The sequence below is a fragment of the Monodelphis domestica genome, chromosome 1, assembly GCF_027887165.1.
Source record: "Monodelphis domestica isolate mMonDom1 chromosome 1, mMonDom1.pri, whole genome shotgun sequence".
In the NCBI taxonomy this organism is placed as follows: Eukaryota; Metazoa; Chordata; class Mammalia; order Didelphimorphia; family Didelphidae; genus Monodelphis; species Monodelphis domestica.
Window position 1 is genome coordinate 311,701,203 of NC_077227.1, and position 12,244 is coordinate 311,713,446.

The 12,244-nt window shown below is 34.7% G+C and overlaps 1 protein-coding gene across 5 annotated transcripts in view; it reads right to left on the reverse strand.

Annotated features, from left to right (window-relative positions):
- Nucleotides 1–982: 982 nt before the first annotated feature.
- The window catches only part of RAPGEF6 (Rap guanine nucleotide exchange factor 6), a 285,799-nt gene continuing 274,537 nt past the window's right edge, over nt 983–12,244 (reverse strand). For all 5 annotated transcript variants that reach the window (XM_007473406.3, XM_007473405.3, XM_016431778.2 and 2 more), the window contains 3 exons: nt 10,607–11,109; nt 6,368–6,688; nt 983–4,961 (listed from right to left, as the gene is read on the reverse strand). In XM_007473406.3, the coding sequence (XP_007473468.1) occupies nt 4,936–4,961; nt 6,368–6,688; nt 10,607–11,109 (850 nt within the window). In that variant the 3' untranslated portion in view covers nt 983–4,935. The remainder of the gene's footprint in view (nt 4,962–6,367; nt 6,689–10,606; nt 11,110–12,244) is intronic.

A 12,244-nucleotide genomic window follows, 5' to 3' on the forward strand; every position in this document is an offset into this window, starting at 1 on the left:
GAAAAAAAGTGAATTTGCCATGAACTCCTGTAAATACAAAAACATGTGAAATGGTACCTGGTATAGATAAAAAGAGTAATATCAATACTGTATTTTAGGCTCATTTTCCAGGAAAAAAAAAATTTTACTTAACATTCACTTAATATACAAGACATTTCTAGCTTGGAAAGAGATGTCTAAATTGGAATAGATCCCACCCCCACCCTCACCCCTCTTCCCACTGATATGACTATTTGTCTCAAGATGATTTTAAGTAACATTTATTGGAGAAAGAAAATTATAAATAATATAATGACCTGTGAATTAAATTTGAAAATGAATTCATCTCTCTAAGAAAAGTCTAGAAAGAGCATAGTAAATCTTTTTTTAATACTTCTAGAGAGACCAGAAAAGACAACATTTTTAATGTTTACATACTACCATGGATAATTTATCTGAAATTTTGATTCTTCAGAGATTATAATGTTTCAAGTTTTAAAAACTACAGAGCATCTCTGAGAGAATCTTTGTGTCCAAAAGATTACCTCAACCATGAAGGAACCTGGAATTCTTAGAAGTCCCATACAATTTCCAATTTGCCATTCTCTCTCCTTTTAAATAAATTCTTCTTAAATTAAAGTCTTTTTCATTAATTTAACTTTGTATCTTTACACACACACACACACACACACACACACACACACACACACACACACACACACACACACGTACTTATGTACTAAAACTCAATAAATTGTCTGGATCCAACTGATATGCCAGAAAAGAGAAAGACTGATTTCAAAAGAATGAGAAATAAGTAGTTACAGAAAACCCATGATGAGTCCAATATGGAAAAAAAAATCAGTGATTAAAAGATGACAATTAATGTTTCATTGAATGCTATCTGAAAAGCATCCAAACTCTAAGGAGGAGGGGGGGGGGGGGGGAAGCAAGGACACTCACCAGTCAATTCTTTTTGACAAAAAAGTTCCAGTAAACCTAATGTATATATATATTGTTTATTGTTTTCAACAACATATTAGTAGATTGGATAATAAACATTACTTTTAAACATTCTCTTAACCAAAATATAACAAATATTTACAATCACTCAGTAAAAATACAAAAAGCATACAGAGGCACTGTCTTTCTAAAAGACATAAGTGTAAGAGGTATCAAAATATAGGAGACAAACATTGCTTGTTACAGAATACTTTACAATCACTGAATTGTGCAGTACAGTTGCTATTGGAATATTATTTCAAATGTGCAGGGGTTTTTGTTTTGTTTTTTGTTTTTTTGCCAATATCCTCACATAGTTAGAATTTATAATACCAAGTTAAACTGCATTCCATTGTATCAAAAATAAAGACAGCCATAAAAAGCACGACCTAAGCTAAAGTTCAACTGGGCATTCAAGTTTTAATTTTTAAATATATTGGGAAGCTTTTCTAAACAGAATATCCCTTTTTTCCCAATCAGTTTAAGTTAATAGATCTCTAGAACTATTTCTAATGCTCAATAAAGCTTAAAATGACAACCAAATTTCTCTCAGTCTATTGCAATCAAATTGCTCTAAAATAAAAGAAATAAGAATGCTTTCCCTCCCTTCCTGATTTGGTAGAAAATGCTTTTCAAGGACCTAATCAATCTTGCAAGTTAAGGAATCTACATGATTATAAGGAGGCCTTACTTAGATCCATCTTCACAGCCAGAAAGAGTCATCCCTAAGTCCTACTACTCTCACATTAGCACATTATTAAATTTACCTTTCAATTTTAACAAACTCTCTGCTAAAACTAATTTTATTATATAAAAGTATTAAATAAAGAGTATAAAGAGTATTTATAATCAGTCATTTTTCCAAATATAGAGCATCCACTTTTATTGAAAATAAATGTACAGAAGAAAAATGAACACTAATTATATCAATCTTAAAGTAAAATTATCTTTTGGAATTACCTTTCTTAAATCTTTATTTTTAAGAAGTTATTTGGTTGAAATGAAATTGCTTTCTTGGCCTCATTTGGCACATCAGGGATTTTTAAAGCACTTCCACCAAATATCAGTGCTCCAGAGGAAGGTAAAGAACTTGACTAAAGTTAGGAATTTGGGAAAAGTCAAAAGAAACCAGAAAGGGGATAAAGGACATACAAGGTCAGTGGCTTCTCTCACTATGGCTTTTGTGACAAATAAACCAACATAATACCTACAATTAAATTCAAGAAAAAACAGAATACTTATTTCTCAACTGACATATAACCACAACACATTTATGTCCTCTGATCAATGTGATCACTGGAATCCCTAACACTCGCACAGCTGGGCCTGGCAGCAAACAAGCCACCCCGAGTCAGAAGCACAGAAAAAGTCAGCCACTTCTCAGTCCCTTCCATGTGACTATCTTGATTTACATAAAACACCTTCTATCTAGGTGAAACAACTACTCAGATTTCCTAACACATGAAAAAGCCTACTGAATAAGAAAAAGAGATTTTACAAACCCCAGGTCTAACATGGGGAATGGATATAAAACAGGTTACTGAATATTGCACCTCAATTAAACAAGACACTTGCAGGAAAAAACACAGCTTTGTGTTGTGTTTTTGTGAGCTATGGCAAGTGATTCACAATCTAGGAGCAAAAAATATCTGTGAAAGAAAAAATATTCCACTTTTCAGGCAATATACATATACAACTTCCTGATTAAATACTAATTCTTTACAAGTCAGATGACTACGGTACATTTTTGAAAGCATATAAATTATTTCCTATATTACTTTTTAATGTTATCCCTAATCCATTAGGTCAAAAAAAGCTATTTCTGTCAAGTTCTTACTGAGGCAGCTAAAATAACCCAGAATTCTTCACTCTGAGAAAGAATATGTAAGCTCCAGGTACCAGCTCTGTTTTCTACAAAACAATTTTTTAGACATGGATTCCTCTGTTGCTTTTCTTAAGATTAATTCTAAGTCATATAAAGGGAAAGAGACAAACGTCATTACTTTCAAACTGTGTACTGACTTGAGATTTTGAGAGACAGGGAGAGAAGAGGGCAACGTAGCATTTACACAAGACCCAGATGAAAACAAGGTTGACACAACACACATTCAAATGTGAACCAATTTCTGCCCAAAGTTCATTTGGGTAATGCACATAATTGGCTTTGGAAATTTTTTTTTTGGTACTCATGTAACTTTCTGACTGTTATTTTACTTACCTTACACACTATAAAATTGAAATAATATAAAATAATTTTAAAAACTCTTTTAACTTAAGATGTAGAAAACATTTTACCCAGCTTAAAAAACATTAAAAATCTAGCCCACCTTGTAAATAATGAGGTCACAGAAATGTACAATTACATGTTCAAATCTATATTAACACATTCATGCCCAATTAAATAACTGGAATGGATCCTTGAGTGCTACACTGGGGAAAAAAAGACATGTTTGTTTTTTACACCCCCGTGTTCAAGTTTCCCCTTTCTCTCACAAATAATAAATGAGCATATACTTTGGTTGGCTAAATTTTTAAAAATAGACCACCTGAGAGTGAGACTGCTGTCATATAAGCACATACACCTGTAAAATATAATCCAATGATAATTATTAGTAGCATCAGAAATAGGTAAATTGCAGCAGTTCTATTTCACAAATAATTTTATAGCACTCAGTGGCTTAGTAGGTAACATTTCCCCTCCCTGCTTCTCTGTAGGTACCTAAAATGATTAGCTAAAAGCCATATAATACAAACACCCAACTCAAGCCTATAACCAATTTGTTTTATACTCCCAGTTAAAGTATATTTACCAGGCTGCTTTTTACCTTCAGAAACAATGGAGTCCTATTTAACTAAGCTTATAGCATTTTAGTCAGAGAGATGAGTTTCACACATTTGAATACCACCATTTTAATAATTTTGGGATTTCTAAGACCTCAACATGATTTCCTCCCATCAAAATAAAAGATCCCTACAAATTAGTGATTGTTTTATCCACTGTATTTGCTATCCCCAGGGCCCAGCACTGTGCTTGGCACATAGTAGGTATTTAATAAATACTTACTGAGTAAGTATTCAAAAAGACATAATTACCTAACTTGCCAAACTGGGACTGCTAGATGGAAACATTTTTGTTGATCAATGTCCACAAACAAAAAACTGTTCCCATTCCACTCAGATTATACTTTCCCTCAATTCTAATAGCAATTTTTTAAAATGCCATAATCTGTATTCCTTGATTTCCTCCTAAAGGAACACAAGTTTTCTTTAAAGGACACTTGTTTAGTTATCCTATGAATATATTTATCCTATGACTCAATTAAATAAGTGAGTCTAATTTTTATTTCCTTCTAAACATACACATTAGCCAACCAGAGCATATCACTCAAACACATATAAAGAAAACTTTACAAACTCTCAATTAATTAATAAATTATCACTCAAACACCATTGCAAAGTCCTTAGTTTTTGGCAGAAGTTGTGACTTTGTGCATGAATATGGACATGAAAATAATATATGTCCATGAAATTAACATTCTTGGCTGGAAAACCATACTGCTACCTTAAAGTAACTTTCAAGGGAAATCCACAGAAATATTATATGATACTAAACATGATTTTCTACACTTTAAGTAGTTCTCATAATTGATTATCCCAAGGAAGGCCTAGTGTGTAGATAGACACTTATTACACTTATATCAATGTACAGTGTCAATGAGTTTTGCAGACTATATGGTCTGTCATATATAAGTATGGATCTCACAGGCTGTTGAGACTAGATGTGACAGAGGCACGATTCAGCCAGGTCCACATCACTGCTCATAACACAGGCACTAAAAACTTCTTAGTGTAGTAGCAGCAAGCTGTTAGCATTAGCTAACAGACTCTTCTTATGGTCCTTTTTCCCCCAGAGACTTTGATTTCAACTTGTTTTCAAGATGATTTCCCCAAAGATTAGACTGCTGAAACTTGTTCATTTTCTGAAAACAAGGAGAAGAAAAAGTTGATGTTAAATAATTTGCTTATATTTTCCTCTAAACTATATTAATGAAAATTAGTTAACCTACTCTTATCTGATTTCAACATTAATAATCTTCAACAAAGGCCAAGATTTCATCATTACTACCATTGTGATTAATAATTATGTTCAATGTTGAGAAGTGAAACCAATAAAATTTTTTTCCCTGATTTTATTAATTACTTTGAAGAAAAAACACACATTAAAAAAAAAGGTTAAAAAAGTAAACTATTTCTCAAACTACCCTTGTACTTAGACAGTAAATACAGGGGATACCATAATACAAAAGAAAAATATCCATAGCATTCCTTTTCAATGATAAATATTTTGGGACACTTACTCTTTGGTCTTGTTCACTGAGGAGTGGAAAAAGATATACCAGGTTCAGGGGTTTAACGGTGGTGGCTTATAGCTGTGATATAGTCTTTTGCAAAACAATGATGATGATTAACAACAATAACAAAAATAATAACAGCAGCTAGTATTTCTATTACTGCCTTTGTGTTAGGCACTGTATTAAGTGCTTTACAAATATTATCTTATTAGAGCCTCACAACAATCCTGGGAATTAAGTGATATTATTATATCCAATTTATAGTCAAGGAAACTGAGGCAAGCAGCAATTAAATGATTTGCCCAGGGTTAGGTAATTAGTAAATGTGTGAAGCCAAATATAAACTTGAGTCGCTCTGATTCGAAAGCCAGTGCTTTATCCACTATGACATTTAGCTTGCTCCAAACACATAAAAAAGTCAACAATTGTGCAAAAGAGTAAGTTTGGAAGGATCTATAATTGCTGGGCAAAATAAATTTTAATAACAAAAATAATATTAAGATTCTCCTAATATAACAATGCTAACATAATAATTCAATATTTCATTTTTGACATTTTTAAAAATGTTTACTCCCTAAAACAGAACCATAGAATGAATACTACTTTTTTAAAAAAGATAACAGGGACAAGCTAGATGGCTCAGTAGATTGCGAGCCAGGCCCAGAGATGGGAGGTCCTGGGTTCAAATCTTGCCTCAGACACTTCCTAGTTGGGTGACCCTGGGTAAGTCATTACCAATCTGCTGCCTTGGAACCAATACACAGTATTGATTCCAAGATGGAAGGTACGGGTTTATTTAAAAAAAAAAAGATAATAGCATACAGTTTAAGTTCTGAAGTCAGCTTGTCTACATAGATAAAAGCTATAAGACTGTCATACTTTTTGAGATACTTTAAAATATACTTTGAAATCATATTTTACAATACCATTAATGACTAAGAAAAATTAAATTTAAAAAAACCCATAGTTTTGAGACTTGATTTATTTGCATAGAAATTTGCTTAATAGGCATCAAAGGTAATGTATCAACATACCATCTGCTTCACTATCTGCATCAGTCACACCGGCTAGTTTAGGATGGGATGGCTGCAGAATATGCCACTGCGGCTGAGATGGGATCTTCGATGAAATACAGGCCATGGGTTCACTACCGAGAGAGGCTGATGAAAGTCTAGAGAGGTTGCTATGTACCATCTTTGACCTCTGTACTGCCACACTATAGTCTGGAGGTTTTAAATGTGGGTGGTGGGGTGGTCCTTCTTTTATGTCGGCTAAAGAAATCCCCATGTATCCTGGTGGGGTGGGAGGTGGCTCCCTATACCTATCGTCCTTCTTAGGTGAGGTGACACAGTACACTGGCATAAGAAATAAGCAATGGAAATGTTAATGAAGAAATAAGATTTGGAAAAATAAACTTAAAAGAAAAGCAAAATGTTACAATGGAAAAAATGATTAAGAAGGTAAATGAAAAAATTTCAGTAATATATAATGATGGTGGCAGATTTCACTTTAAATTTTTAAAAGCCATCTTTTTGTTCAAAACCATATTAGATATCTGCTGAAAAAGAGCTCTATGAATTTTTATGACAGTATATAGAATAATAAAGAACTACAAGAAAATATATAAACAGACAAGCGTCCATTACTGAAAACCTGGATCAAATTTTTGATCCTGGTTTCAAAAAAGTCCTTCACAATAATGAGATATTTAAAGAAAACCACCTGGCAGTGAAAAACTGAAAGCAATGTTCACCCCTCACTTGTCAGTCCCTAGTAACTATATTAAATACCACAATGAAGATTTTTACTTCAAGGAACTTTGATCTATTTAGAATACCTATGTGTAATCAAGAGTAACATAGAAGACAAAAAAGAAGTATGCTAAAATCTGTAAATCAAAATATCATTTCTCCCAAGATTGGTTGTTTCTACACTTACTTATATAACCAAGTATATTTGTATGAACATTGGAGAATGAAATTCCCACCAAATAATATGGATTTTGTCCCCCTAAGATAAAACATGTTGTTTTTGGTCTTTTTTTCAAATAGTACATTGAATGTTTGTATATAAATGGACTCCAAAAAAACATAACACAGAGTAGGGCCCCCAGTATACACCTCTACCATATAACTAATTCATTCCCAGAAAGATCTCTCTGCTTTCAAATAAAGTTCAGATAAAAAACAAATTAATAATTTCATATTTTTGTTAGCCAGAAAAATAATCATCAGCTAATAAATTTCATTCTCAAGTTCGTAAATCCCACGCAGTGGTCACTGAACTTTGTAGACTGAATGCTCTGTATCAAAGCTTCAAAAAGGAGGTAAAACTACCAGACAGAAGAACACCAGCATAGCCCAAAGTATAGAATCAAATTTTTATTAAAGGGTTCTTAACTTTTTCTCATGCAAATGAGGAAATTAGTCACTTAAGGGGACCAAAAGAACTAATAATTTTGTATAAGTAGAAAGGAAAAGTTAAAGGATTATTGAAATATCAAAAGTGAACATAAAGTTTTATTTTTCTTGACTAGTTGGATGGAGAACTATAAATAATTATATTCAAATCCACAGCTCTCTATCTAATCCTCAGCTAGAGTAGTCAGAAAAATGAAAGAAATTTAATAAAATGAAAACAAATACTGAGTATCTATTTTACTATATGACATCGCATTCAAAATCAGTTATTAGTGAATTGCATTTAGAGTCCTAAGACTCACTAACTTACCTCATTAACTTACATGAGCTTGACAATGGCATATTTTCTAATATTTTGCTGAAAATATCCAAACCCAAGATTTTGTACCTAGTTCTTTATGGAGGTTACTCCATATTCAGACTCTAAGAAAATATATTTCACTGTTCAGTTTTATGATATCCTAGAGGTAAAAAGTATTGCTCTAAAAACCAAAAGAGTTTAACATAAGTTACCTCTATAAATTGAACTGAAGGTTCATTAAGTCTTGGATTCACCTCATCCTTTTAAGAACCTCAAAGCATTAGGCATATATACTTTTATATCATTAGAATCTGTGTCATGAAAGTAGACATTGCTTCATTCTTTGTATTCATATACTTATTAGGGGATTCATGTGTTTTAATAGGTACCTAATAAATGTTTGTTGATTGATTCTTCTCAGTTGAATCAGGTTGTCAAAACCACTGAGTAAACTTTAAAGGGGAAAAGACAGAACAGGCCACAAAGAGACGACATTTCTCCTAAGGGCTATGTTCCAGAGGTCAGTGTGAATGTCTTGTTGTCCAGGATCCATTTTTCTCTTTATGTACTTCAAGATTTGGGGGGGGGAAGGAGTTGCACCAGATACTCCACCCCTTTGTTGGTGTCATTATTGGATAGTACTGACTGTCCTTTTCCCTATAGCACAAATTTAAAAACAACAACAACCTTTACAAAGTATCTAAGTATGAATTCTGAGACAGAAGAGCAGTAAGGATTAGCCAATTGGTGTTAAGTGACTTGCCCAGAGTCACCCAGTTAGGAAATGTCTGAGGCCACATTTGAACCCAGATCTTCCCAACTCCAGGCCTGGGTCTCCCTCCCTACAGCTCAATTAGCCTCATCTGCCATATGTAGTCTTAAGAACAGTTCTCTTCTGGGCCAAAAATAAAGATATGCCTTAATCACTGTGAAAGTGAGGAAAAGACAAGATTTAACAAATTTATATAAATGTCTAATTTTCATATAAAGACTATAAGCTACTTGAAGGTAAGAAGCACAGTGGGAACATAGTAAACTTCAATAAATCCTTACTGAAGGAATAAATGGGTGAAATATTATGCCTTGTATTCCCTGTTCTGTTTGCCTTCAACTAGCAGAATTCAACCTATCGTTTCCAGGATATTCACTGCTATATAGCACAACAGAAATGTTAGCTACAAAAGGGTGGGGGTGGGGAGTGGGTGCTATGATATTCAAGCACACTTCCTCTGGAGGAATAAAAGGGGAGGAGAGGGAGCAAGAAGGAAAGAGTCATGACATGCATGAAAATGCAATGTATAGCCAAATATCAAAATAATAAGTGTAAATTATGTAAGTGATTAGGATGGAATCCTGGTATAGAATGTTATAGCACTCTACATAGCAATAGGCTAAAAAATATTTCAGGCCCACTCGAGTTTTTTCCCCTAATAAAGCCAAAAGAATGACATTAAATTGTACCATGTGACATGAAAAAAGAAATTTGCTTTGGTAATTTACAAAATGATATAAAAAAATCCCACTAGTCTCTAGTACAATAATAAAGTTCCATTCAGGAAAATAAGTTCCCTTGACTAAAGCAAATCTACCCCTATTTCAATGAACTCCAGTGGCTCTCTCTTATTCCCACGATCAAATATAAAATCTTCTTCAGTCTTCATAACCTGGCTCTTTTCTATATTGCCAATATTTTTACAACTTCCTCATCTCCACCATACTGTACAACCCAGTGGCATTAGCATCTTTGCTGTTCTGTGAATAAAAGACTTTCTTGGCTATATTCTAGTACATGTCTCCTGAGAGTATTTAAAGCTGTTATTGTGTTATTTCCTCCAGGAGATCAGGAGATCCGTGAGGGCAAGGATTCATTTTCCTGTCTAATGCTCTGGTACTTAGTAAGTACTTAATAAGTGTCTATAGACAACAATATTTGTTTTAATGCTCCACTTTTACTTTACCCACTGACACCTTTTTATCAATTCTTTCATTTGTTCAAACCTAATTCAAAAGGTCTCCAAAAATGTTTTTTTGCAAAGAGAAAGAGAAGGAATGAGAAAAATTTTCTTCTAACTCCAAACAACTCTCATTTGGTATAAAGGTTAAATAAAACCATGAAAATGGAAAAAGAGGAAAGATTTATGCTGGTAGTACTATTTCTCTAAGTTTCAACAGCAGTGAAGCTACTTTTCAACTTTCAGAGAAATAAGAGGCACCATGTAGCATGTTAAGGACTATTTTACCTAAGGGTATGTGCTGGTATATTCTGAAAGAGAATCATTTCTCAAGACACTTTGATTTTGAAAACTGCAGGCATGTAGATGCATGATCCTAGCAGACTTCTGAGCCTCTTATTAGAAAGGCAGCCACACTGAAGGTGTTACTGTGCTCTTACTTGCTTTCCCCACATTGCTACCCAAGTTCTGAAGAGCGACAACAGCTTCATGCTTGATTGCCAGCATCCAGAAAGATGGATGGAGCTAAAATCTGCCAACATCATTTCCAAATCAATTAAGAGTGAGAGAGCTGCAAAGATGAAAACCAACATGACTTACCTATCAAGCCTTTCTCTGTACTGGACGTAACTGTTTTGTATGTGGTATCAGTGCTAGCATGAGAGTCCAAAGTCTCATCCGGCTCTACAGTGGAATCTTCTACCACTCTTCTCTTCACTGTCCCATAGTTTGTTTCATATGTGTCTGAGAGAGAGCTTGAGGAGGCCCAGCTTTGTCTTGACTGCACCCATTCTGTGCCATCTTTAGGCTGACAGTTTGTCAGAGTGTAGCCTTCTGCATACAAATAAGGTTCACAGTTTGTGGGTTCCACTTCAGCAATGGGGACATCCAAATGAGTGTGCCGATAAGAGTTCAAAAGGTCCCAGCTCTTCTGGTTCTGAATATTCTGAAAGTTGTCATGGGAACTACTTGAACATGAAGTCCAACTTCCACGGCCACTGTCAACTGCTTCTATGGTAATGTGATCATGAGAAATCTCCTCAGTACTCACAGATGATGGAACAGCTAAACCCTTGACTAGAGAAGGCTTTGGGAGTGTCCATCTAAACATGAAGACAATATACATATATAAAAGGAGCCTTGTTTTTCTGGATAAAAAAATTCATTCCTTATTTACTAGTTTGTTTAAAAAATATAGGGAAATAATACTACAAAGTATGCCAAATTGTCTGATAAAAAAAACTCACAAAAGTAGGATTACTAAAATTACAGAGAAGACAACTCTAAACCTTCTCATGGAAGTAATAGGTTGAATATTAAATTAGAAAGATATTTAAAGAATATCATTAACCAAAAGGGCATTCCTTAAAATTACACTTGTGTGTTACTTTTGAAAAATAGCTTTAGGACGTCCGGGAAAACATGGCAGCACTCTAGACCCAGGACTGTTCCTCCCTTCACTACCCTACCAATAGAGACCACTTCAAAAAGCCAAAAAAACCCAAATTCATACAAACGAAGGGACTCTACAGTAGGGCTCAGCAACAAAAGTATGTGGAATTTGGGCATTTCCACACCATAAGGGGGTGAAAAAGCTCCCCCCAAAAGGTGAGTTGATCCGCCCTCCCCCAACCCACCTACGGAGCAAGAGAGGGGCACCTTTGGGTCCTTGGCAGCTGACTGACACAACCGAGGACCTACCCCTAAGAGCAGCTATACCTAAGGCTGCAGCAGGCTGAGGAGTGCAGACTGTGGGCGCCCAAGCAGGGAGATAATACAGAGAGGGGTAGCAAACAGCGGAAGCTGCAGAGACTCCAGAACTGGCCTTAGCCAAAATTCTTGCTCCTTAACTCCATACACAGAGAGAACCTGTCCATCTCACTCAGATTTATGACCGAAAATGGAAGGAAAAACCACCAAAGTGATAGCAAACACTGCCCAGGAACAACAACATCCCAACCTCAAAAAAAACAAGAAGAAGGGGTTGGCCCTGGATAATTTTTATAGAGGAAAAACCCAGGCTACAGAGGAAATATCAGAGGAAATCCAAATAAATGCACCAAAACTTCCCTACCCCTCCCCCCCAAAATGGAAATTGTCCACAAGCTCTGGAAGAATTTAAATTGGAGCTTATCAAAAAGATGGAATCCTTCTGGTAAGAAACGTGGGAAATAGTTCAAAAAGAAAATAACAGTTTAAAGGACAAGAACTCCCAATTGGAGAAACAGCTGGAAGCCA